The sequence below is a fragment of the Neolamprologus brichardi genome, chromosome 16 (genome assembly GCF_056152115.1).
Source record: "Neolamprologus brichardi isolate AB-2024 chromosome 16, ASM5615211v1, whole genome shotgun sequence".
Lineage (NCBI taxonomy): Eukaryota > Metazoa > Chordata > Actinopteri > Cichliformes > Cichlidae > Neolamprologus > Neolamprologus brichardi.
This window is the reverse complement of record NC_142119.1, coordinates 24591390-24619361: the sequence shown is the minus strand read 5'-3', so window position 1 is coordinate 24619361 and position 27972 is coordinate 24591390. Positions and strand designations below refer to the sequence as shown.

General features: G+C 39.7%; 1 protein-coding gene across 1 annotated transcript; it reads left to right on the top strand.

Moving 5' to 3' along the window:
• Window positions 1-674: 674 nt before the first annotated feature.
• Window positions 675-27533, top strand: map3k20a (mitogen-activated protein kinase kinase kinase 20a). Its single transcript, XM_006788468.2, has 20 exons — window positions 675-770; window positions 2223-2412; window positions 4573-4660; window positions 8294-8395; window positions 9770-9835; window positions 9928-9956; window positions 10834-10971; window positions 14543-14629; window positions 15696-15770; window positions 15847-15953; window positions 17962-18097; window positions 23342-23386; window positions 23481-23511; window positions 23619-23758; window positions 23865-23927; window positions 24015-24104; window positions 25962-26078; window positions 26210-26284; window positions 26382-26532; window positions 26626-27533. Exons 2-20 carry the CDS (start codon window positions 2254-2256, stop codon window positions 27339-27341), a joined length of 2415 nt encoding a protein of 804 aa, XP_006788531.1. The 5' UTR covers window positions 675-770; window positions 2223-2253; the 3' UTR covers window positions 27342-27533.
• The last annotated feature ends 439 nt before the right edge of the window (window positions 27534-27972 follow it).

The following is a 27972-nucleotide window of genomic DNA, read 5'->3' as shown; positions in this document are numbered from 1 at the left end:
CGCTCTTTTCAGATGTTCATAGGCTATTGTCTTGATGCATGCTCAATCATCCAGGTAAGTAAATCCCAAAAGGTTTATTCTGTTCATCTGGATGTAGTGTTTTCAATGGGAGAAAGGTTTCATCACTCATCTAAGTTCATAGGCTATTGTTATACAAAGAGGACACACTGTGCATTAGTAAGCACGACCCTGTCCAAACCTTTTTGAAATGTGTTGCTGCCTAGAAATGGCCTTACATTTTCCTGAAAATTGTAATTTTCTAATTAGAAACATGTATGATTATATGATTTCTATTATTCTTTTGTGTGTAAAATATCAGTTTCTGAAACTGCAAATCATCACATTATTTTTTATTTACATTTTACACATTTAAAAAAGAAATTGCGGTTTTAAAAGACATTTTAAAACATTTTTTACAGAATCAAATTAATTAAAACTATTTTGTTTTTAGTGTACCACTGAGCTGCCCAGTAAGAGCTTGTTAATGAGAAAGAAATAACTGTAATATCCACCACCATGCACAATGTAGGCGTTCGTGCTCGCGTCCAGCAGGGGGAGCTGTTGCCATCAGTATCAAAAGCTGGATGCTGTCCAGTTCAGCTGGCTGAAAGTTGTGCAACCAGTGAAACCACACTGGATCGGGGAAATCAAGCAACGTCACGTGAGGTTTCCCGGAACTATCCTTTCTTTCACAAAGTTTGTCTTGTGCCCGGTGCTACCTGCGTGGAGGAACAGCCACTCCGGAGCGCCAGCCTTCACACTGAATGTCGGTATGTGTATTTCGATAATGTTCACCAGTTATCCAATTAGTCTCAATGAGCAGTTTCGACATAGGCTCACTGTCCAGCAGATTAAATATAATGCGAGTCTTGTTTGATATTAAACACACATTCGTGCAGATGTGTTGATGCGGGCTGTTGAGTGTGACGTGGTGCATTAATATAAGACTGTTATAAATATGTAATAATAACAAAGTAATACCGCTTTAAGTTTACTCCTAATGTTGCTCATACTGTATCTAGTTGTTGTTGAATGTTTTGAGCGGTGATTTAACCCTCACACAGGTATTATCTGCATCTCATACACAGCATAGTAACTGAGTAGGGGTTAGATTGGTTAAGATTGTAACATCTGCATATAACCACACTTTTAGCTTAGAGGACGTGACACAAAAGCTGACCTCGCTGTCTCAGTGATTAATTCATCATTTAGTTGCGATTACAGTGACTACCTGTGGTTTGACATATGGCTGTCAGGCCTTATTGTTGCGGCGCTTGCAGTATTAAGTGAGAAACTGCCAGCGATGACTGCAGGAGTACTCCCGTATCCCTGTAACCCTGGCTTCTTGAGTGGTCAGACAATACTTGGGGGGCTGGTCCACTGAGCAAATTGCTGCCAGGCTAAGTATAGCATGAATACAAGTAAATCAGCAGAGAGCAATGGCTCCCCTCTGTGACAATGGTGGCATTTCTCGTTGTGATGGATAGTAATCCCAATGAGGACCCAGGTAACAGCCTTTTAAAAGCCGTAATTGCTCAGCTGTAAATGGGAAACCTATGAACAATAGCAATGCTATAATTTCCTGTAATGATGGAATTATTTCTTTACAAGATGCTTTTATGTCGCTACAGACAAACAAAAGGATATGATAATAAATCTCTGTGGTGTCCGGTTTGGAAGCATTATACCACTAACCCTGGCTTACACACACATCATCATGTTTGGCCTCAACACAAGCAAGAAGAGCTAATCTTTTCTGTTAAATAGAGAAAGAGAATATGTGGATCTCTCAAGGTGTTTTTGTCTTGAAACAAAAGCAGCTTTTATTGTCAAAATTGTATGATCTCCCAGCTTGTTGTCCTACTTGAACCAAACCTGCTGGAGTAATCTGCGACTTTAGCTGCATGATCCCAGCATACCAGACATGCCTTTGTCCTTATACAAGCAGAGTCTGGACCCTGAGTCCATTGCTTACTGGTACTGATGAGGAGGACTGTATGTGTAAAAGTGGAAGAGACAGGGGATGGTAGTTTAAAATGAGCGATATCACCCTGCTATGCTCAATCAACCAATGGCAAAACAGCCTCAAACCTGCAGCCACACTCACAAATGGTGTCTGACAGTGAAGCTTCGCTTTGATGGATTAAGTTTCTTTTACCGCAAAGGATTTTGTTTGTGAACCCAACTTCCTTCCTTTCCCGTAATCCCCCTCGCTCTTTTAGGAGCTGACTTGGAACTGAGTGCCATTATGAGATGATGTCTCCGAGCTCGTCTTTCGTGCAAGTCAAGTTCGATGACATCCACTTCTTCGAAAACTGTGGTGGCGGCAGCTTTGGAAGTGTGTACCGGGCCAAGTGGATTTCCCAGGACAAAGAGGTGGCGGTGAAAAAACTGCTCAAGATTGAAAATGAAGTAAGAGTCTTAATTACCTGGATCTTTTTTTTCATATATTTTTAATTGTCAGCATAGTAATCATTTTAATTGCTATCCCATTTAGCGAGATCTGGTGACTTCTGTACCCATCACTCATGGTCATTATACTCCCCCTCTCTGAGCAGTGTGCTGCGAAAGAAACATTATTGCCAAATGAAAGAAAGTATTTGGTCCAATTACAGCAAAGGCTGCTCCTGAAGTGTCTTTGAAAGCACAGGCCCATTGTCTTAAAGACAAAACAGAATTATCTTTGAAATCTTTTCAGGGAAATTGTATTATGTGTGTCGGCCTGTGATCGGATGTTCAGAAAATTGTTCATTGTTTCTTTTATGAAATTGTAAAAGATCACAGATATCCATTCAACTTCACTCAAGTGTTGGGGAGATGATTGTTCAATGGGAATAATAATGTAATCCTTGCACATTGAACCAGATGTTCCTTTAATTATAGTGTTTGGTTACGATTAAATGAGATCGTTTTATCAGGTTTTTGTTCATTCAAAAAAAAAAAAAAATGGTTACACATTAACCTTTCTGGGCCACGATTATGCATTGATACGTCTTTGTATACGCTCCAGAAGACTCCATAGGACCATTGGCGTCCAGTCAGGGTTTGAGAGCCATGCCACTGAGTTCTGTAAAAGTCTGAAAAAGTCAAAGTCTGCTTTGACCTTTCCTGTTGGGGCATCAAGATAACCAGCAAGTTCTCACTTCTGCTTTTTATTAAATCCTTTTTTTATGAATTCACAAATGGTGACTCCTTCAATCATCCAATTTAAGTTAACTGGGTTCTAAATGGATTGCAGTAAATCTTATACAAGCACTCATTTCTAGGTTAGGGTGGTGGAGCTTTTATAATCAATTTGAGGAAATATTTTACGCAGTTATCAGGTCATAATTTTAACTTTTATACTTTGGGATACTTTGTGGTTTGGTGCTAATAACAGTCATGTGAAAAAAAAAAGTTCTCACAGGACTCTGTGTAGTCCTTTGAATAACCAAGCATTAATTCCATAGGAATTAAGAGGTAAAACAGCAGCCAAATGCACGTAACAAAATGATCATCAGCAAGTGTGATCAACTCTATAAAGTTAGAAGTTTTGACAGTTTGCTTGTTCGGGGCATTCAGGGATATGCCACATTCTTTCCAGGACCAGATGTCCCAGTGAAATTACCCCGAAGTCAGATCACGCAATGCTCTGACAAAAAGCAAAAAACCCAAGAGCTGCATTTCAGACTTTACAGACCACAGTTAGCATGTTAAATCTCAAAGTTCGTGAAAGCACAATTCAAAAAAGTCTGAACAAATATGGCTTTTTGGAAGGATCATCAGGAGAAAGCTTCTTTTGTCTAAAAAAGAACATGGTAGCGCAGCTTAGGCTTGTACGGTTGTATCTGAACAAACCACAAGACGTCTGGGACTATTTTTGACAGAGAAGATGTATATCAGCATGAACACCTCATACCAACTGTCATGCATGGAAGTGGGAGGAGTGATTTTTTAGGTTTGGTTTGCACTACAGGAAATGAGCACCTTGAAGTCACTGAGTTGATCTTGAACTTCTCTGAATACCAAAGTATTCTAGAGTGAAACGTCAATAAAGTTGGGCCATGCAACAGGACAACAGCAAAGGAAAGAATGAAGGTGTTGCAATGTCCAAGTCAAAGTCCAAACCTCAACAGCAGATTTGTCAAGAAGTGTGGTGGTATGAAAGACTGATGAAGTCATACAGAAAGCGATTATTTTAAGCTATTGCTCTGAAAGTTGGTTCTGCAAGGTATTTCATCATGAGGTGTAGTAATCAAATACGTAGCTTGTTCGTAAAAGAATGTAGTTATCTGTAGCATAGTAAATCTGCTATAAGGAAAGTATACTCAGTGCATGCATGGTATGTGCAATTCTGCTATGTACATGCTGAATAGAGTGTGAATGTTGTCATTTCCTGAGGCTTAAATGAACCTTTGGTGAAGGTGATTTAAAGATAAAATATTACTTCACACACTGAAATCATGTGTGTACTAAATTATAGATCCAGACTTCATTTATTTAAACTCTAATGCAAATAAGGCTTCTATTATCTCTTCTATTCTTATGAAAATTCCAAATGGTCTTATCTTCTTGTGTGTGTTCACTTGTCAGGCTGAAATCCTCAGTGTCCTCAGCCACCGCAACATCATCCAGTTTTACGGCGCAGTTGTCGAGGCTCCCAACTATGGAATTGTCACCGGTAAGTTTATAAATAATGATGCATATTTACAGCAAAGAAACCTCCGTGAAAAACAGCATACAACAGAGCCACCAGATAACATCATGATAGAAAAGGCAGCAGCCAAATCTGTTCGCACCAGTTGCTCAATGGAGCAGAAGTTTCTATGGAAGTGTGAGTGAATGCCAGAGGCCTCAGGAAGTGCACACATTCATACAGTAGTTGTATGAGCCTGTTTTCAGTTTTTGTCTAGGTCAAAGACCGAAAAGAATAAAGCCTCAAATGCTCGTGTAGCTGTGAACTGCTGTAAACAAGGGGCCCATCATGCTCGCATCTATCAGGGAATCCCGCAGAAAAGTCGTTTAAATCGAGCCCCAGCTCAAAAATGTGTCTAACATATTGTTCGGCCTTCACTGCAGAATGGTGTTTATGGAGTTTGACTGTTAAATGTGCCTAATGGTGTTGCTCAGTATAGGTAGAAAGGATGCTATTTTAGGCTCGTAATGTAGTTACTCATTCGATATAAAAGATTCAACTTCGCTTTGCTTCTAGTGGTGAACTGACACCTAGAGTTTCGGTTTCATTGTGCTACTATGAAAAAAGAATGCCCATGAAATTCAGGAACTGCTGCATGTTTGGAAATCCTGGTTCTTCCCTTCATCCATCATCTTTCTAATATGTTGTCCTTGCTTTGACAACTCACTATCTGTTTACAAAACAGTAAAAAAAAAAAAACAATGAATGAATGAGTGAAACACCCAGACTCACAACAAACATAAGGCATCAAATATAAGATCTTTGTTCTTCTGAAGAGGAAAAATGATAAAGCAGTAGTTTACATGAGTCTCCACTAAATACTTAAAATCGCTTTGAAAGTAAAGCCACGGGATGCAATGCACTTTTTTTCTCCCTATAAAACATGGCTCTATTTAATAAGTGTGTGGCATTACAAACAAGTGAGAGAGACATGCTAACAGATTGTGGTTTTCTGTATTTACCTTTATGCAAATGTTTTACAAGGGTGTTGCATTTCCTCTGCAGTTTGTAATATCTAATAATGAAAACATGTCAGAGAGATTCATGATGATCTTTGTTGTCCTGGAAATGAAATTGAATATTTAGCCATGGCTGAAGACCAGGCCAACTAATATTATGATATAAAAGGAAAGTTAGGAAAAACAAAATTATACAACAATAAAAAATATTTTATAAAAAGTAATAAAACAAAAGAATTCACACTTTTAAAGTTTGTTGACATATGAGAGAACAAGAGGTAGTTAAATGAACAAAAGATAACAATAAAACAGTAAAACAAAATTATTCTTGATCAACTTCAACTGAAAGATAGATCCATCATTGTCAGCACCGGATACAATTGTTCTTTAAAAGCTACATTTTATTGTGGAGTACCTCAGGGTTCCATCGTGGGTCCCATCTTGTTCTCTCTGGACATGTTTCCCCAGTGTCAAATGAGCCATAAAAATGTCTCAAGATTTTTCAGAGAGATTTCTCACGCGCTCATTTCTACTACTACCTTAGTTCTGCTGGACACTGAGGACTTTCTCAAAGCAATCAGAAAGGAAAGCAAATTTCTTTAAACAGCTTAAAATGGTAAATGGCCTGTATTTATATAGCGCTTTACTAGTCCCTAAGGACCCCAAAGCGCTTTACATATCCAGTCATCCACCCATTCACACACACATTCACACACTGGTGATGGCAAGCCACATTGTAGCCACAGCCACCCTGGGGCGTACTGACAGAGGCGAGGCTGCCGGACACTGGCGCCACCGGGCCCTCTGATCACCACCAGTAGGCTTAGATTATTTCATGCGAATCGAATCTCTTTTGCACATGCAAAACCTTCCTGTCATTAACTGCTGCTAGCCACTTTCCACTGTCCCTTATTTACAAGGGATTGCCACAGCAGGTTTGCATGTTTGATGTGGCAACATTTTTGTCTTGGATTCCCTTCCTGATGAAAATCCAGGATCGAACCGGGATCTTTTGTGTGTTAGGTGAAGGTGTAATCTACTACACTATGGAGTCAGTAAAATGTTATTACTTAAATTATTTTGTGTAGCACAGTTATGTAAAGCCAAGTCCATACTTTCAGTGTAATTATTTATCTGTAGACGTTATCTAAGTGTTCTAAGTGTCTCTCTTATAGAAGTGTAGAAAGACCTTTGATATTCTTAAAGAGGTGCTCTTTACACAAGAATATTTGGCTGCATCAGAACGAAAACTAAGATTATTATGAAAAGAGGAATCAGGCCTAACCATATTTTGTAAAATGTTATTCATTTGCCATTTTCTATGTAATAGTGGTAAAAAAAAAAAGAAAAAGCACAAAAGAATCAGAAATCAAATCAAAGTTTAGTGGAAAAACGATCAATGCACTCTACTCCTTTGCAGGATCGGTTGTACTTCAGAGATCCGAGAGGGAAGGTTTTGTTGTCAAGGAGTAGGTTGTGGTCTCTATTTAATAAGGCAGAATCTAATTAGCAGCAGATAGAGGGAAAAAAACGTTTGCCGTGCTCACATTCATCATCTCTGTTATGACTGTGTTGACACACAGCATCAGTTCCCTCTTTCTCGCAGCCACTATCTACAACCTATCTGAGATACCTGATTGTCTCTGTTGACCTGCAGGAGTTTAACAATAACTGCCGTCATTCAGCGGCTTCATAAACCTGATGAATTATAGGAGAGAATTGTTTCAGGGTTAAAGTACATTTGCCAGTTACAGTCATTTTAAGGCGTTTTATTTTTCCTTCCACTGATTAAGACTCTGCCGTGACACTACGCTAAACTGAAAGTGCATTTTACATTGAAGCTGGCACAGATTATCTAAGGAATGTGGATGGGTGCAAAGTGCAGAAGGAGACATGTATTTGCAGTTGAACTAGCTGCATGATGTCTCACACATGAGTTTGCTTGTCCATTTTCATTCAGTTTTTGCTGTATCAAAGTCAAAAAACAAACAAAAAAGGATCAACAGGGTCAACAGAAAACTCTGGCTCATAATAATAATAAAAGTCCTCTGTGTATTTTATGGTTGTTAATTATGTTCCTATCTCAGTGCTTGTGCATATTTACAGTATTGTGTTGGGATATGATGGGGTTATTGCGCACAAATGGAGGGTCCCTGCTGTTTAGCTGGTGCTTGTTTATCTCTGTTGAAGGACTTTACTTCACAAGATTGCCTCTTTCTACACATAGTAAAGCTTAAAGTTTATGTTCTTGTTTCAACCATCTTTGTTTCATCATAGTTGTCTTTTAGTGTTGTCAGCGGTCTTATGAAGGAGATTTTGCAAAAGTTCACATAATTTGCAAGTTTCATACATTTCTAATGGCCCATTAGAAATGTACGAATCCTTTGACAACAGAGCACGAGCAACTTTGTGTTGTAGAAGTTTAACAGCCATGTCCGGAGGGGACAAGAGCGCTCGTTACGACTGGTGCTCACCCACAGCATCAAGCCGTAGCAATCTAGCGAGACACTATGAGTGGTGTGGCCGAATATCCATTTTGTTTTTGCATAACCCTTTCGCATACTGCACTCATATGCATGCTGTAAAACTCGTTTTGCCACTGTAACATCATTCATTTTTATTCATTAAGCAGCAGTATAAAGTTTTCATGTTTCCTCAGAATATGCAAGCGGCGGCTCACTCTATGATTACCTGTCCAGTGATGTCAGTGAGGAGATGGACATGGGGCAGATCATGACATGGGCTGCAGAGATCGCCAAAGGTAAACTTCAGATGTATCTTACTAGTAAATAACAGCTGAAATGTTGTGAGATTGATTTATGAACTTAAAAGCCTAATCCTTACTTAAGGACGGTAGTAAATGTTTTTATTTCATTTCATTTTATTTATTTGACAGTTATTTAAAAAAAGTTAGCTCCATAAAATTTCTGGCCAATTCTTAGAAATGCAGCTTATAGAATAAAATGAGGTATATTAAAAAATAAAGATACACGCAATTTAACACCCAAAGTAGTAAAATGAATACTGATAGCTTGTTATATGTTAACCAGCCATACAGTAAATAGATCTACTGCATTAGCAGCAGTCTTGCTTTAAATGACATGACAATGTCATTTAAAGCATGCATTATCTTCTCATCAGAGCAACTACAAACCTGTGTAAAATGTAAATAAAAACTGAATGCAGTGGTTTGCAAATCTCATAAACACATATTTTATTCAGGATGGAACAAAGAAAACACCGGATGTTTAAACAGAAAATGTGGCATTTTAAGGAAAGTATTAGCTCATTTTGTATTTGATGTCAGAAACACGTCAGAGAACAGTTGGGACAGAGCCATGTTTACTACTCTGCACTATCCTCTCTTTCTTTAACAACACTCTGTAAACATCTGGGGACTGAGGAGACCAGCTGCTGGCTGCTTTTTCCAAGAGGAGCGTTGTCCTGTTTTTGACTGATATTAGGTTCTAGCTGCTCGACAGTCCTCGCTCTCATCGTGTCGTATTTTTTAATTTCATGATGTGGCAGATATTTTAGTTGGGGAAAGGTGTGGACTTCAGCAAACGGGCTTTTCTCTATGAAGCCATACTGTTGTAATAGCTGCAGTATGCCTTTTAGTGTTGTCTTATTAATATATACAAGACGTCATTGGGTGAGAGCATATGTTGCTCAAAAACCTGTATATACCTTTCAGCGTTGATGGTTCTTGTCCAGATGTGCAAGCTGTCAATTTCATAGACGGCGGTGCACAACCACACCATCAGAGATGTAGGTTTTTAGACGAGGCACTGACATTCCTCCTCATCTTTAGTCATCTTCAGTTTTGTTTTTCAAAAATGAATTCATTTTTTTATTTCAAATTTGGATTTATCTGACCACAGAACAGTTTTCCGCTTTGCCTCAGTCCATTTTAAATGCTCTTTGACCTAAAAAAAGACAGCAGTGTTAATCTTAATGTAGTTCTCCCTGAAGTCATGAAAATCTAAATATGGTTTCATGAGGTTTGCATATCTTTGCGTTCCCCTTTTTATTTATGATTTACACATTGTCCCAATGCTCGTGTTATTAGGATTGTAGTTTCTAAATGAGTTTTTAGTAATGTTCCTCTGAAAATTTGTCTTTATTTCTGCTTCAGGAATGCACTATTTACACTCAGAAGCTCCTGTTAAGGTGATCCACAGGGACCTGAAGTCCAGGAATGGTAACTGACCATGACATGAGTTTACCAAATTTAATTTCTTAAATATTTTAAGTAAACATCTGCATTTACTGACTTTTTTTTTTCTCTTTCAGTTGTTTTATCTGCAGAGAAAGTTCTCAAAGTAAGCCTTTTTATATAACCTATGGACTGAAACCTAATCTCAGATGATCATAAAATAATTGGAAATAATCCGAATTCTGTAATCATAAAATCTGGTCCTTCCCAGCCACCTTGAAACACCCCCAGACACTTTTTAGGACAGAAACATTATTCAAAAAAAAGTGTTTACAATGTTGAATTTGTCTTAAATTTAAGTTTTAACAGCTTTTCCTGACTGAGAAATTGTACCTTGTTGCTGTTGCATAGATTTGAATTCAGGATTCTGGGAGTGCCGTGTCTCACTTCTACAAACTCAACCTGCTCTTTGATGTGATGGCCCTGTTAGCTAAGGATTCACATTCTATTCAGTGTTAAAAGAAATATAAGCACAAAATCCTCATTTGATATTTTCAGCAGTACATAGACACAAGAGGGCAGTGACTAACTTGGCATGTTCAAGTAATCAGGGACAGTGTTACGGTGTTTCTCGCCATAGGTGGATTAGATTGAGAGAAAGGAGATCCTCTTTGCTGATCTGCTGCTAACCGGTGACCAGTTCTTCTCTGATAAGACTTAGATAGATAGACACAAAACGTTGATAGTAATTGTGTTGGTACAGTATGTGATTGCTTTAAGAGTCCTGCAAAGTACATCCACTTGTAAATCTGCAGAAACCTTATGTTATATATGTCAGTGCTTTGAGGCTTTTTCTGTATCATAGAGACATTTAATTTGCCCGTGACTTCACAGTGACTGAAACATACGATGACTCCAGGAATAATTATATGATTACAGTGCTGCAGATTTGTTGCATCAGCAGCAGGTGAATCTAAATCTGCATGCTGCTATGATTGCTCTGGATACCCAAATAAACATTAATATTATTATTATGTCTACAGATCTGTGATTTTGGGGCATCTAAGTTTGTCACCCACACAACGCACATGTCCTTAGTGGGTACGTTTCCCTGGATGGCTCCGGAGGTGATCCAGAGCCTGCCTGTATCTGAGACCTGTGACACCTTCTCCTACGGAGTAGTAAGTGGCAAAAATGAACCTGAGTTGAAACACACACACATAAAAATGGTAGAAAATGCTGATTTCAGCTAATTTAATTGCATGTACATTTTCCCTTGTAGTTGAATGTAATGGAACCTGGTGAAATTAAATATACTTGAGTGTTACATCACTTTATACAGAGCACATTTTCCTAAATGACTAATTGTTTGAATAAATAAACCATAATTGCTTCATATTTATGGAGGGTGAAGATTTTTTTTTATTGCATTTTCATAAATCTGATGTTTATTTTTCGTCCTCAGGGCAACATAAAGATCTTTAGGGGTGTCATAAAAACATCGTGTATGAATTAGATCATTTGGACACAAAATATACCATCTGTTTCCTGTTGTGTTTTATGATATAAATATTGTTATGCACGCTTATACATCTAAACTATTTCATAATAATATACTTCTTCTATCTCAGTGCCAAAAATGTTTGGCATCTTAGCCCTTTGATTTTTATTTTTTATGTTTCAGTTTTAAAAAAAAAGGAATAGTTTTGTGTGGTTTTCTTTAGTCTGAGTTTTGCCGTTTTAAATCTAAGCCCTGTGAAGCTGGAGCTGGTGCCATTTTTCTGTATAGTTACCATTTATTCGCCTCTATTCTAAGGTTAATAGAAAAGTCTTAGTGTTCGTGTCCCTTTGCCCTCCCTTAACACATGACCTCCTCTGAGTTAATACAGTTAAAGTTTATTACTTGCAGTCTCTGACTGTTTGAACAGACCTGCTTTCTCCTCCTGTCCTGCTCACCTAGCACCTAGACTCTCCCATACAGAGCAGCGTAGTCATTCAGAGGACAATTTACTTACGTCTACACTAAAATCAGCTTCCTGCCTGGGTTTAACAAGAAAAGAGTGGTTAGGTAATAGCAACACATTTCTGCACAAGTATTTCGTTAGAGATCCTAGAGGTCTGGAGTGTCGTCATTAATCCTGAGCTGACTCATTCCTTTTGATGTGTCACGAAAGACATCAGACTGAACGTAACGCTAACATTGCACGCACACAATTTGTGTTGCAGTAATGTTGTTACGTCTTTTTAATGTGGCCTCCTTGTATTTGTTGAATGCTGCCTGTGTGTTTGTAGCTTGTCTCAACCTGTTATGTGGCCACTTCTTCTCACTGTGACGAGTTTAGATCATAAACCTGTTTTTGTCCAGGAACCAGTAACTCCAAATGGTATCATAATGAAAGACGCAATAAGCTTCTTATAAGAACCACAGAAAAAACAGATAAATTTACTGAACATGAACGATTTTTGGCAAACTAAACTTTTTAGGAGCTACCATGAGGGATTCTACAGATGCTGTGGATTACTTTTTTTTTTTATCATGAAATAACAGCAATAGGTTGATGATGAGTTGATACTCCCAGAAACACAAAACACTATAGACTCAAGGACTGACGCCTGTTTTTGAAAAGTGAAACAAATGAGGAAGCGTTGATTCCAGAAAGTTTATTCACTTCATCCAGATGTTTTTTCAGTGGAAGAAACATTTCATCACTCATCCAAGTGACTTCTTCCATTTCTTTCAGCTGACTGCAGATTTCCCCGACCTTATAGAAAGTACAGTTGCATAAGGATCTGTTTATACGGTTGGGGGAATTTGCCGTCAGCTGAGACGCAAGAAGTCACTTGGATAATGTTTTCTCACGTCAACAGCGTTGCATCCAGGTAAAATGGATCACCTTTCTGGCATTGAGAAAGTATTTTAAACCTGCATTCTTGCTGGGTGACTCTTGTGGTTGCAAAAAGAAATGTGATTTTATAGAAGAAGGGATATCTCTAATGAGTGATGTCACAGTGGCTATATCCATTTGTTTTGTGAACTACTGGCCAGTGGGTAGTGTGGAGACCTACGCTTGTGAATGCAAGAACGAGGCGATGTAGGATCTTCAAATTGAAACCATAGTAGTATCTACTAAAAATCTTGAACGAGTTACAATCTCTGTGACCTTGACCTCAAGGTCAGAGGTTAAGTTTTCTGAAAATCAAGGCCACGTAGGATTTTGAAATTTATACCATAGGTGTGTCTACCAGGAAGCTGAGGGGTATTTTCCTCGTATATTTATGTACTGTATGATTATATTTTATAAAGAGTAAATGTAAAGAAAATAACAAATAGCAGCACTCTTTCAAAGAGATGAATAATTAGACAATATATCAAAACTGATGACAGCTTTAGGCAGAATCAGTGCTTAAAGGATGCCATTGTATAACACGTATAACAGAGGTCCTTCACAACAGGAGTCTTTGAAGTCTTAGACTTTGAAGAAAGTTTCTTTTTGCTTCTTTTTTTCCAAATCTGTAAAGTTGAGCAAGAATCCATAGGTTTATAGAGCAGGTCAAAGCCATTTCATTGGAGCTTTGTACCACCTGCTAGATTTCTGTTATTTCTCTTTCAGTCTTGTGGTAAATAATATAATCAAAACCATTGAAAAGGTGCTCATTATTGTACTTCAAAGATCACAGAAGTGAATAATTCACCAGGAAGTGCAGCTACAAGCCTGAGGTCAAGAAGTTGGAGCCAATTTATGTTATTTTTTCTTTTTTTCTCTCTTTTGTTAGAGGAAACATATGATTGGCAGGCTTTTTATTTCAGTCTAAAAATAAGATTTTATCAAATAGAACGAACGCAGTCGACCACATAGCACTAAAATCTCTCAAGAGGAAAAAAAACAAAAAATAAAATCAGGCAACCGGTCCCATTGATGTTTTTCATTTGAACATTTCTTCTCTCTAAGTGGAAAAAAACAGCATTTGCGACCTTTGCAGGATTACAGCCTCTTAGAAACTTAGTGTAGAGAGTAATTTGGAAGTAGTTTCACTATGGAATCGCTTATCGGTTGCCCCAAAGTTGTTTTAAAAGTTGCTTTCACTATTATAAAAGATTGAGTCACTCTGGTAAAATTCAAACGCATTAATTAAAATTATTTTTCCTTGGATCTAGGTAGGATTTTACAATCTGCCGTTGGTAAAATTACCTCAGCAGCCGTGAGTTTCTCGCTCAGACGCCTGCACGTTCATCTGATTTCTGTAGTCAAATACATACGTGTAATTAGACACAGCTGTCAAGAAGCATACATTTAGGAATGTGGTATACATATACAGTGTTACTCTTTGATGTTTGAAAGCGGCGCTCCTCCACCTTTTCATTATGTGGTTTTTAAGATGTTGACACAGGTGATTATTTCTGACACTAGTGAAGCCCAGCTGAAAAGAAGCTGACTTATGAAGGGAGTACTTCAGCGGCCCAACAGCATTTAAATCATACATGATTCTTTTTCAATGTTTTTAATGTTTCGTGTGGTCTTCAAGGGAAATGCATAAATATTTTTAGTGTTTTATTTGTATGCTATGAATACACATGCTATATAAACAGACAGTATTGATATATTTATGATATTTCTGTGTAATCCGACCATGTGGTGAAGGGTAACAGCAGCAGATCCATGCTTATCACGGCTCATGTGTACATTCACACATGTAGTGTGCTGTTGTGTAATTTTACAACACTGTTACCTGACTCTTTACCTTCTGTGACAGGTGCTTTGGGAAATGCTCACCCGTGAAATACCATTCAAAGGCCTGGAAGGCTTACAAGTGGCCTGGCTTGTGGTTGAGAAGAATGAGGTATTTTACTGCATGATTACATGAATGCAATTCTGAACGGAGAAGTGAAACTGGCATATAAAAATATATAAATAAATAAATGAAAAAGTAAATAAATGACTTACCGAATAAATCCATAATCCACTAATTACACCAGAATAATATTAGAAGTTTCATTAATTTATAACGTAATTTCCTCTTGTGTTTAATTACCTTTGCATCAATAACCCTTTTCCGAATTATAAAAAACAAAAAGTTCAACCTTGATGTATGCCAAACTGAAACGCACTTTTATTCAGAGTATTAAAAACAACAAGTAATAATCAACACGTATCATGCCATCGGCCCCTCTGGCCAACACTAGTAGGTGAAGTGTCTTGCCCAAGAACACAACGACCAGGACAGAGAGTCCGGGGCTCAAACCGGCAACCTTCCGGTTACAGATGCACTTCCCAAACCCCTGAGCCACGGTCGACCACAAATAATCATTACTGGGCTTAATTTTTGGCTAGGTTAGCTAAGCGCCTCTGGGTTTCGGGGACCCCCGTTTGCGACAGTTGGTTGCATCCTTTTAGATGCGTTTTCCCTCCTTTGGTGGGTGTCTGAAGCATTAGGTCAGCGGCAACTTGTACCCTAGGGCCTACAGTATTCAGGCAGTGCACACACTGAATCAGCTGCAATTGGTGGAACATTTTGGCAGTATAACAGGGTGTTTTGCCATATTTTGTCAGGACTGAATGCAGGCCTGGCAACTGCTGTGGGGAGCAAGGCATGATGGAGATTAGGCAGTAGGTGGAAACTTGACGAAAATGATACAGTGTGAATGAGTCTTGGCCTCATTCACATAATGATTTCAGGTGTACTCAATAAAATGGTCGCAAGTGTATTTATGTGTATCTTTATTTTTTGATTATGGCAGTTGTGATCCTTCATATAGAGCAATAATTAAATGCTTGACAAACAGGAGACCCTTTAGGACAAAGGCAATCTAACAGACACAAGAATGGTATTTAGCTTCTTATCTAAGTTAGCATATTAAGGTTCCTTTAAAGCTGTTCTTTCTTCTGCCTGTGTGTGTGTGGTTTAGAGGCTAACCATCCCCAGTGGCTGTCCTTCCAGCTTTGCTGAGCTCATGAAAAAGTGTTGGGCAACAGAACCAAAAGTAAGTTGCACAAGTGCAAATATGAAGCAGATATATATGAATTATATACACTGCTAATGGTTTTATGTTCATTTAGGAGCGACCAATGTTCAAGCAGATCCTCTCTACTTTAGAGTCCATGTCTAATGACAGCCAGCTTCCTCAACAGTGCAACTCTTTCCTTCACAACAAGGCTGAATGGAGGTAATGTGATCATCTATTCTTCAAACCCAGTAAACGTATTTATAACTGTCTTTTTTTCGCCGGTATACTGCCTTAGTGTAGGGAGATGTGCGACTGTTTTCAAAGAATGATGTGGAAATGTAGCTGACGGGGGCCGTGAAACACAAAAAAGGACTTGAGATCATGCATATAGATCTTTAATAATCACACTGATAGCTACATAAAGACATAAAAACCCCCCAAAGAATCATCCATCTGGATATACTTCCTCTCTTTACCCATAAGACCCTAAAAATAATCACCATCTTTTTCAAGTAGAAGTGTTTAATTGGCCTGTATGAGCAGCTGGAGGTTTGGTGGTGTTCGGCACAGCCTGAGTCTCAGCTGTTACTTTATTCTCTGTCTGCCTCTCCCCGGGCCTTGTCTGCGCTTGGAGTTTTTTTTCTTCAGAAGTTGTGTTGGTGTTATTGTGTCCAGGCAGCCATCTGCAGGTGGAGCAGGTTGAAGTAAATCTCTGCTTGAAAACAGAAAGTGACAATGTGTTTTGGCCCAAGAAGTTAGATCCGGCAACATTAGAGGGCTCAAAGTGAAAGATGGCACCTCCAGTCGTAAAAAAGGGATGTTGAGAAACCTGTTGTACCTGTTTCTAGCTTCCCAGGTATCTGTGTTACCAAGAAAAGCCCAAATAGTTCTATTTTTATAGATGCTATTTTTGGCTCTTTATTTGATAATATTTAACTTAAATTGAAAGATTTTGAGTTTCATTTTAAGGTTCATATTCTTTCCTGTTTTAGCTGTATTGTTACATTTGTCACATTTACATAATGGACCTGAAGTGCTTGTGTAAATTAAAAATGAACGCATTCTCCCTTCCAAGTACAATAACTTAAAAATACAATAACTTGGCTGCTGGATAGTACCAGTATGTAACTGGTGTATGCAGCTGAGATGTGGGGCTGGAAGCTGACACGTGGTCAATACCTTCATTGCTAGGATTCATACGCTGATTATTTCAGTTTTAAGTACTTTTTTTTTTCTATAAAAGGTTTTTATCTGTTTATAATGCTCACTGAGCAGGAAGGGTCAGGGCAATGCCAAATGCAGAGGCCTGTCAGTACAGCGGGAGGCCGTAGAGCTCTGTGAAGGAAGTGGGTGGAGGAACTGGAGGACTGGGAGGAGTAAGTCATGGCCTTCCTGCCTGGGCTGCATTTGTTTATGAAAAGAGTGTGGGAGTTTTAGCGGGCTTGAAGTTCAGCATGGCTTTCTGCGATACACTGCGCAGCCCCACCTGCTGGGCAAAACAAATCCCAACATGCTTTGTCCTGCACTTGGTATTTAAAGAGTCGGCGTAATTGTAATCACCTCCTGAGTGCAGGGCTTTATTTTGGATTCATTTTAATGTTGTGTCACTGGATGCTGTCCTAAAACTCTCACTGTCTTATTTTGTGGTTATATTCTTTATTTTTCTCACTCTACAAATCCCCTCAAAGACCAAAAGCAACAGTGGAATTATTCTTCTCACAAATTTCACTAAAGTCAGACTGATATATTGAGATTGCCAGTGGATTTCTCTTTTGTTCCCTAATCGTCTTTCTGAAATGTGATTTGTCAATAGAACTCGGAAACCAGAAAACTTCCCATACCTAACAATATTATCCTTTGTTTGTGGTTGCTGTGAGTTATACGCATATTTAAGAAAAGAAAAAAGAAAACCTGGATTATTATTGAGCCACTTTGTTTATTCCTTCAAACACATACCTTGTCCTGCTGTCATGAATAGTCTAACTGAATGTAGTCCCAGATCCGTTGGATGTTTGATCACTGCTTTACAGAGGTTCGTTAAAAACTACAGGGCAGCTGTTTTTGGAAATTATGTATAGAGTGAGGTTAGACTGAGTGGTGCAGACTGTAGGGAAGCCAGAAAATAAAGAGACATAGTTTAAAAAAAGAAAAATGTTGGTTTTGGTTTTTATAAGAAAAATCCAGCCATCCTTAAATGTTAACAGTTTTCTCCTGCTGTATGATGAAGGTCTGAGATTGAAGCTACACTTGAGAGACTTAAGAAGCTGGAGAGAGACCTGAGCACTAAAGAGCAAGAGCTGAAGGAGCGTGAGCGGCGACTAAAGATGTGGGAGCGCAAACTCATCGAACAGTCCAACAGTCCGGTGAGTTCCTCATTATCCCCTCTTCACTTTGGTCCACCTTCACCTTCAGGACAGCCGCATCACTTTGTCAAGTGGTCACGGCAGCAGCACGTCGACTCTGCGCTGTTGTTCACGTTCGCGTTTTCATGTAGAGGCTTATTTTCTGAGCTACCTTCTGAAGTCCCCTCAACCTTATTCTGAAATGAGAAGGAAAGTAGAAGAGTATGAAACAGAGTTGTGAACATTTGCATCGTGACAATAAAAAATTACTATTAGATTGTAAGCATCCAGCCTCTGACATGACAGTCACAGCTTTAATTCTATTCTTTTTTTGCCATGTAGGAAATGGAATCCTAATCCATCCCTAATATCCAATGCAAAACGATTTAGGGCTCAACTAATGATCATTTTTATTACTGACCAAAATCTTATCAGCCCACAGCTCCTCCACCAGGAACTGAGTAGCCAGAATTGGCACACAGGTATATCTGGGGCGATCGTGGCTCAAGAGTTGGGAGTTCGCCTTGTAATCGGAAGGTTGCCGGTTCGAGCCGAGACTTGGACAGTCTCGGTCGTTCTGTCCTTGGGCAAGACACTTCACCCGTTGGCTAGTGCCTGGTGGCGCCAGTGTCCGGCAGCCTCGCCTCTGTCAGTGCGGCCCAGGGTGGCTGTGGCTACAATGTAGCTGCCATCACCAGTGTGTGGATGACTGGATGTGTAAAGTGCTTTGGAGTCCTTTAGGACTAGTAAAGCGCTATACAAATACAGGCCATTTACCATCTTAGGCCCCTGAAGTTTCTCATCTATATTAGATATTAGAACATCATAATGTTGCCAAGCAACCACCTACTAGAGGGACAAGATGACCCATTTGTAGCATTTATACACCTGATTTCATTTATGTCCAAAAACCTTGATTTTTTGGTATATTGTGATATCATCATGTTGCTTAGTAATCGCCTACCAACGTTAAAATGATCCAGCTTGTCCGGGGAAACATCAAGGGGTTCCCAGAACAACTGAGAGATATAAGCTTTCCAGCTTGTCCTGGGTCTTCCCCCTGGCCTCCTCTTGTTGGGACATGCCCAGAACATATCACCCAGGAGGTGCCAAGGAGGCATCCTTGTCAGATACCCGAACCAGATCATCTGGCTCCTTTTGATGTGGAGGAGTAGTGGCTCTACTCTGAGCCCCTCCTGGATGGCCAGTATCTGTAAAAATGTTCGTGTAGTCACTACCCAGCGCTCGTGACCTTAGGTGAGGGTAGGGGAGTAGCTCGACCGGTAAATATTACGCTTTTATGCTCAGCTCTCTCTTCACCATGACAGCATCCGCTTCACTGCAGTCGGAGCACCACTGCTTCACACTCGGCTGCAAACTGCTTCAGTGCAAACTGAAGGCCACCACTTAATGAAGCCAACAGAACCACATCATCTGCAAAAAGCAGAGACGAGATTCTGAGTCTGCCCAGGTGGAAGCCTTCCACCACTTGGCTACGTCTAGAAATTCTGAAAATTATGAACATAATCGGTAACAAAGGGCAGTCCTTTAGGGAATCCAACACCCACCGGGAACGAGTCCGACTTATTGCTGGCTATGCGGACCAAGCTCTAGCAACGGTTGTATAAGGATCAAATGGCCCGTAGCAACGGGACACGGTCAGATGCCTTCTCCAAGTCCACAAAACAAATGTAGACTGGTTGGGCAAACTCCAATGCACCCTCAAGTATCCTCAAGAGCATAAAGACCTGGTCCAGTGTTTTTTGTGAATGATACCTAGTCATTTGTCTTAACCTATATATGGCCATGCATCAGAATCATGCACATGTTAGATACCTGGGAGCTGTCTCTCCCACATAGATAACTCACAATTTCTTTAACAAATCAGTTGAGCCTTTGAATAAACTGCATTAAACGTGCTTCCTTTCTATGTGCTCTGTCATTCTGCTGTCCTGTTAACTTCACTTTAACATTTGGCTTCTTAAATTATTTTATTAAGGGTTCATGCTACGTCCAAATGGACAGAATCAACTTTTGGGGGTTTTAGGGTTCACATTGTTGATTTTTCTCATTTACCTTTTTCTTTGTTATTTACTTCTATGTCTCTTCTTTTATATCCTCCTTTCTTGTCTTTCCCCCGGTGTCCCTGCTTTTGACATCGTTCTGCCTCTTAGCTGTTCTTACCTCTAAAGATAAGTATTAATCCGTGCTTTCAGTCTGTGATGGAGGAGTCTAATAATTCACAGATGTCAACTCATATCACAACCTCTGGAAATGAGTACGTGAGTCTGCAGTCTGTGATAGAAGACTTGAGGCTTTGTTGGCTGGCCTGTCCTGCACTCTAACATGCAGGTCAACACGTGAGTCGAGCAACTCCTCCAGGTCTGTGAGTTGTGTCAACATGACAGTGGAAATGGGACACTTCCTGTGGTCTGATGACACTGAATGAACCCTTCAAGTGTTTGATATTGTTCCACCTGCATCCATCACATAGTGTGATCTCACTGAATACAGTGGGGGAAATAATTATTTGATACCCAGTTGAATTTGCATATTTTCTCACTTACAAAGAAATGAACAGTCTCTAATTTGTATGGTAGCTTCATTTTTAATGGAAAGAAAAAACTTGTTATGTATATAAACACAGCAGTTTATCTACATAAACACACCACACTATAAAGCACACCTGTCCACCATCATGGCCAAGACCAAAGAACTTTCAAAGAGACAAGATTGCAGATCGTCTCCAGACTTCAATCCTATAGAAAATCAGCAGAAATGTTGAGTTCCCAAGCAACAGCCATAAAACTTAAGGGTTTCGAGAGCTTCTGTAAAATCCCTCCCCAGATGTGTGGAAACCTGGTGACCAACCGCAAGAAATGTTACGGGTTTTTCCACCAGGGTACCAAGTCATGTTTTGCTTGGGAGATGCTAATAATCAAATACTTTTTTTAGACAATGATATGCAAATCAGTTTATAACTTTTATGTAATTTATTGATTTTTGGTTTGAAATTCAGTTTCTCTCCATTAAACTAAAACTACCATATAAACTAAAAACTGTTCATTTCTTTGTAAGTGAGCAAACTTACAAATCCAGCAGGGGATCAAATAATTACATCCCCCACTGTATATTACTGGTGTTGTGAAAGCACTAATATGAACAGCTTGTTAAGTTGCCTTATTAATTATTCAACAATTATTTCATTAATCATTACTTTGTCACACCATAAAAGAGCATTTATTCTGCTTTATAAGCTATATTCATGATGTATTTCCACCACATACGGCGCGGGAACTTGGTCACAATTATAGAACATATTTGAAGCCCTCCACCTGTGGATATTATGGATGTAATTTGCCGTATGCCTAATGTTCTGGATGTATAGTGCCATGCTGTGAAGTAAGAGCCATGTGATCCAGTTGCCTAGAGAAGGCCAGGCTTTTATGATGAAGTGACATTTTGCTGACATTAAGATTGGCCAATTTGTTCTGGTTGTGGTGGAGTGCAGTTGTTGAGACACACTCTCTTACCAGGATAAGAAAGTACATGTTTTTTCCTCTGAGTGACCCAGGTTCAAAACAGTAGGAGAGGGACTTTGCTGTGTGGCTGTCAGCTTCATTCTCTCATTTTACTTTTGAAAACAGGTTTCTTCCTAAGGCCTCCAAAAAAGATGAATTTTCAGCCAAAGAATTTACATTTTAGAGCTTAACAAAGTAACATCTTTCTATAGACGCCACGCTGTATTTATCCACACAGAATCACGTCTCAAGAGCTGCTCTTTACAGTACAGAAAATCATATTAGCATTAGTGTTCACTTAGGTATTATGCCTCTTGTGGGGGAAGGACATGCTTCCTTGAGCATAGCCCATTAAATTGTCCCCTTCGCTTGTTATAATCAGTCAGTCTCATGAGGATGTAATCCTCTGTATTCCTCTGTTGTTGCTTGTTAGCTTCTTGCCATGAGCTAATAATCCTGTACAAATATTGCCTATCCTCTTGTGCCATCAACTCCTAGACATATTACACTAGACATAACAATCAGCATTTTGTGTTTTTTCATGTGAAAACTTCTTATTTCCTTTATTTTCAATTATAATAGTGAAACTTCTTCATCTGATTTGTTTTTCTGTTAACAGATGATTTTCTTTTTACTTTCTCCTAATCTGCCTTGGCTCGATTTCATTACTTTCCACATCTGAACAGTTAGTGACAAATAAAACAAACGTTTTGCTATTAAAATGATATTAGTTACATTTCTATAGCTAGTATTAATAAACTTAATGATAACAGAGCATGGCTTTTAGTGTTTTCATTTTAAAAAAAAGTAAAATATGCATTTCCTGTGGCCATTTTTCAATCTTTTGTTGAGACATTAACTACATGCTTCTTTATAAGTATATCCATGGCCTGACTACCCATCATCCACTTAGTCCACATGGGGGCACAATTGTGTGAATTAAACCCAACTCAAAGTGCTTTTCTCCTGCATGTTCCACATATAAATCTTAAAACACAAAGACTGTATCCCCCATTTCAAATTTTTAGATTTAACCACACTTGCCAATGACGTGCAACACAAGCATGGCTGCTCATTTGTGAGATACAATATGGCTTTTGAAAAGCGATGTTAAGTCACTCCAGTGGGATTCTGGCATTGGCTTAGTGTTTCCGAATCTGTTTACTTCTGAACTGCATTACAGGAGGAGGCGAAAAAGCGCTGTAGGGCTGAGTGGCTTTATGAGGCAGCAGCCTCAGCGACTGTCGACTGAGCCCGGCATATAGTTCATAATCCGAGCTGTTACAGGATGTCGTGGGAAGAAGACAGTGAATGGGGGATTACTCATTCATTTAGACGTATTTTCTCTAATTTCCCATTGCATTATTTCTGTCATTACACACCAGTCTCATAATCACAATGATGAAATCTTTATTTTGGCTGGCAAGTTTCTGCCTGATTGCATTTAATGAGCAATAAATGATTTTTTTTTTTCATTCAAATAGATCACATTAGATCAGTCAGATGGGCATTTCTGTTGGATATAGTCCATTACGGCTACATCCAGTCTTCTTAATCACAAAGCACAATAACTGAAAAAGTAATGGTTTCAAAGATGTGGAGAAAAATATGGATATTTTCCATTTTAATAATATTTACTAGTCTTGTGAGTTTTACTTTGGAGTTCTGGCCTTTAGATGGACACATGATGCCTATATCCAACCACATTCTGTTGCTTTGGATTAAATTTGTCTTGTCTTCGCAGTTGCTCCCCACGTTGGACATATATACCTGGACAGAGGAGCATGTGGTTGGTATCAGTGTGTTTTGACTTGCAGCCATTTAAATTGTGATACAGTCATGATTGCTATTAAAACGATTAAATCGTAATTTTCTTCCTTTAGTATTTCTGGATGCAGCAAATATTTGGCGCAGGTTTGTTCATTTACTTTCTAAACAGTTCAGATCGTCTTAAATGTTTTCAGTTTCGCATTCTTCATTTTTTCCGCGCTCGTTTCAATGTTTGGTTGTGTCTTTGCCAGGAGACAGCGCATGTGACATGCAGCTTTATGCCGATCTGTTTAAAGAAAACCACATCACCGGACGGAGGCTGCTGCTGCTCACAGAAACCGACATGCGGGACATGGGGGTCAAGTCCAAAGGTCACGTCATGCACCTTAAGGCAAGACACGGTTAACCATTAACCGAAAACATTTACGGGATATCGGCAGAGCTCTCTGATATTTGGCTCTGCGGTGGACTCAAAGGGAATTTTCTTCTTTTTCCAGTGTGAGATCGAAAAGCTAACTAATGATTACCTCGGGTTCGTCCACTTCCCGCCACTGCTGAAGGTATCTTCATCCGTTAGATGTGTTACATTTTTATTGTCACGCACCTTTTGGGGCTTATGTTTATGTACTTTTGTTTTCTTCCCCAAGGATGAACTAGAAAAGGAGGTGGAGCAGAGTAAAACTGTAAATCTGGAGCTGGTGTTTGGGTACCACTGGAAACCAGCAACAGGAAAGTCTGTAAGTCTGTCAGGAAACACATTCAAACACTGACTGCAACATATTTTGCAGCTGTGAGCAAGCGACGAGACCCAAAAAAATAAGAATATCACAAAAAAATGTTGTCTGCTTTGAGCATTTTTGGCATAATTGATACTTTCTAAGGAGATATAGAGACATGCGATTGAATCGGCCCACTACAACTGAAGCTGTTTGTTCTGACGATTCGTGATGGCGGCTGTTATGCTGACCATTCAAGGCATCACTAGACATGTATTAAACCAGACAAATAAACATTTCAGGCTCAGCCATGTACCACATCCACCTCGACTTGCTCACAGCCCTTTGTTAGGGTCTCAAACTGTGGAGAAAGGGTGGCTCTTCACTTGCTGTTTGAATTTAATCAAAAATAGCCCATTTAGCCAGAAGTCATTTTCTTTTAAAAGGCAAACGTTATTTAATCTTTCAGCTGTTCATTGTCCCATCATAAATAGTCCTCTTTCAGTGTGTTCGGCAGGGCTGAAACGAGCCTGCTAATTGCCTCCCATTTCTTCTGACATGTGGTGGTTTAGTGGGTAGAAAACACAGCAGGGAGAAGGAAACAGGAGGCTGAGAAAATGAGAGCTAATTATTTTCCCCTGCCTGGTGTCAGGTTCCATGTCAGCCTTGTTTTTACAAACTGGAAGGTTTTTTGCACTAAATAAAACAAACCCGCACTGCATTTTTTTCTTCGCCCCTCTTTGCTGGCGATGTCATGGAAGCAGCTGCACTTCTCAAAGACAAAATGAGGGCCTGCGATTGTGCGGCCACCATCTGACAGCCACTGAGGGTCCCCTACTAATGAGGATATCACCGTGCAGCCAAGTGAAAGGTGCTGAATTATGTATGAGTTGTCATTAGACGCACTCGGGTCCTAGGCATCATTACCAGACATTGTTTCTGCTGGAGTGATTAGACTAGCATAGACCTGGGAGCCCCGGTGCGACCGTCCAGGCCCGACACCAGGCCAGCGTTGGGCCACTGGTGTGTTTCTGAGCCAGAGGCTTGCTCAAGCTTCCCCCCTTTGAGTCATTTCCAGCCCCCGGGGACGATGAAGGAGAGGGCGAAGGCTCCTCAGACGAGTGTGTTAGTGCCACTCCTCTGATGTCTTTCTCTGTGATCACTGCACAATGGATTGGCCTGTGCCATGAACCCTGTGTGGTTAAGCAGTGACCTGTAGCTTCCTGGCAGCTTTTAGGGATTGGCGAAATCATTACGTGCGTCGTCAGCATTCAGTATGCAGAAGAAGAGGGCTGGGGAACCGCTTCAATTTGTGCCTCCCCAGTTTGATGTGTGTCTCTCTGCAGCAGTCCATGAGGAGAAAAAAAAAGGGGTTATCAACTAAAATCAGACAGTTTCCTGCTCCAAAAAATTAATCCTGGATTCTGAAAAAAGCCTAAATGTTCGGAATTTAGAATAGCGGCATGAAAATATTTGCTGCTGATTTTTGTTTCTGTTTCTCTGTTAGAGTAATTTAATGAAATGTGCCAAATTTGAGGTATATTTATGTAGAGAACCTAATTCCCTAAAGATCAGTCTTTTAACTTAGGTTTGCATTGCTGTAGACATTACATGCAAACTGCATTTTACATGTATACTCTGTCTTTTCTCCCCTTTGGTCTGCTAGCAGTTTATTTTAAAAGTTTTATTTCATACTTATCTGTCTTCACCCACAATGTGAGGCTTTCTGGCCACTGTCATTCAACTACCTGTAGGTTGTGCTGTTGGTTTATATACAAGATTTACCAAGTTCGCCACACAGATGAGTGAAATTAAAAACTTTTACATCTATTGTCGCTGAGAGCTACATTATCTGACCGGCAATTATTTTATTTCAAGGACTGCAAATGGAAAATGTACATGGAACTCGACGGCGATGAAGTCGCTATAACCTACATCAAAGATGTCATCTTTAACGCCAACAGACAAGATGTTGAAATCCTGCGGATGACTAAGGTGCCGTCAGAAACGCATTTCTGTAACACGCCTTGTTTTGATCGGTGCATTTTAACCTGACGTATTGTGGTGGTTGCAATTTTCTTTTTTTTTTTTGTTTTTTTCAAACAAAATAATGCTATTCAATGCAGCCACCTTTTGTGATGGACAAATGGATCACTGGGCTACAGGAGAACCAGAGAGTGGACTATACCGTCAATTATGAGGTGGGTCATTTTAGCAGCTGCAGTTTGAAAATGCATCACACAGGCAGTCACGCACAATCATGTTTAACAACATACATTAAATATCACTACTACTCAGAATGATGTCAAGTCTCCCAAGTCCACCAGACACAGCTGCTCGATGACATGGAGCGTCATTGGTGGACGAGACGAGATCAAGACTGTGGAGCTCGTCATTGAAACAGCCCCAGCTAGCACAGACTGGAACCTCAAGGACAGATCAAACCGCGGTAAATATTTATTATTTATTCATATCGTTTTTTATCAGAAAAAAACAATCTTCATATAGGAGGTGTATATGAGGTACGTCTTTTCTGTTTTAGATATTGATCCAAAGTGGATGTACAATGTAAGACTGAAGCAGATGATAGCCCAGAAATCCCAGCCGACGACTGCTGCTCACACTGCCTTCATGAGCTCTGATGCTCGCACTCTGCCTCAGTTCCTGTCTGCACATGAAAGACATGTGTCTTCTTATGCTGCAGCTGTGCGCCGCTCTCCAAACCGCGTCAACTCTTCTCACTGGGCTGACTCACGCAGCTCGTCGCCAACTGCCAGCCTGTCGGCCAAACTCTCAACGCTCTATCTGGGGTCAAAGGGCAGCAGTCCCTCCAGCACTACGTCAGAGAGCACCTCAGACAGAGAGCGCCCGCTCAGTGCAGGGGCAGTGCATAACTATCGCAGAAATAGCAACATGGGCAATACATTTACTGTGGGTGGGGTGCAGGGTTGGGGTCATACAGGGAGTAGCGGTAGAGGTGGACATGCTCATAATAAAGGTGACAAAACCTCCCGACATCCATGGAGACCGCCGTCCAACAGTTACAATGCCAGACCACAGAGCCGCACACCATCGATACCGGGTTTATTGTCTGTGACACAAAATGCCAGTGAGGAAAAGGAGGGGGGCAAAAGCAGTGACGGAGGGTGGATCAAAGTGGAGCGTCATAAGAGATTACCACGGCAGGACAATAAACAAGTCAGAGGTCGACCGAGGAGAGGGGGCAGGGGAGGGCGCGGTGGTGGTGGAAGAACTTAATGTAGGCCACACAAGAACTGAACATGTTACACACTGAAAAGGTTTTACACGTGGATTATGTCTGCTCACATGACATAATTAGTAACTGGGATTTGTATTTAAAAAAAATGAGCTTATTTGTTCACGTATTTTTAAAAACGACAGTGTAGTCTGTGATTTTTGCAGATGACATTCAAAACCGTGGTTCGCATTGAAAATATGATGCTATTTATCAATCTTAAAAATAAAGATTTAAATTTAAACTACATTCCTGCCTCATCAATTCTATTGTGTGTGTGTTTTTTTTAACATATAATAATTCAGAAGTGCAAAGTTTTATTTGAACTGATTTACCTCACCCCACCCCATTATTCCCTTTGATGTATAAGCAATCATGCCCACTTCCTGTTGTTTACAGCCATTCTTTTGTCTTATCGCATTTTCACAGCAGTCTGCAGGGTAACTTTCTCTTTGAAATGTAACTTAATTCAGTTAAATTCTCTTTTTTCTATCTCAATCCCACATTGGCCAACAAATCTATCCAATCTATCCTATTTAGCAACAAAAACCCATATAAATTCCACCATAAATATTTATATGTATAAATATAAATCAGGTTTCATAAATTGTATTTGATTTCCTGGCTTCTAAC

Bases quoted from the DNA above. Each gene is read 5' to 3' on its own strand.
- map3k20a (XM_006788468.2), top strand. From the start codon at position 2,254: ATGATGTCTCCGAGCTCGTCTTTCGTGCAAGTCAAGTTCGATGACATC. The intron at 8,396-9,769 runs GTAAACTTCAGA...TTTCTGCTTCAG, and splicing joins GGCTGCAGAGATCGCCAAAG to GAATGCACTATTTACACTCA. The intron at 23,759-23,864 runs GCAAGACACGGT...TTCTTTTTCCAG, and splicing joins GTCACGTCATGCACCTTAAG to TGTGAGATCGAAAAGCTAAC.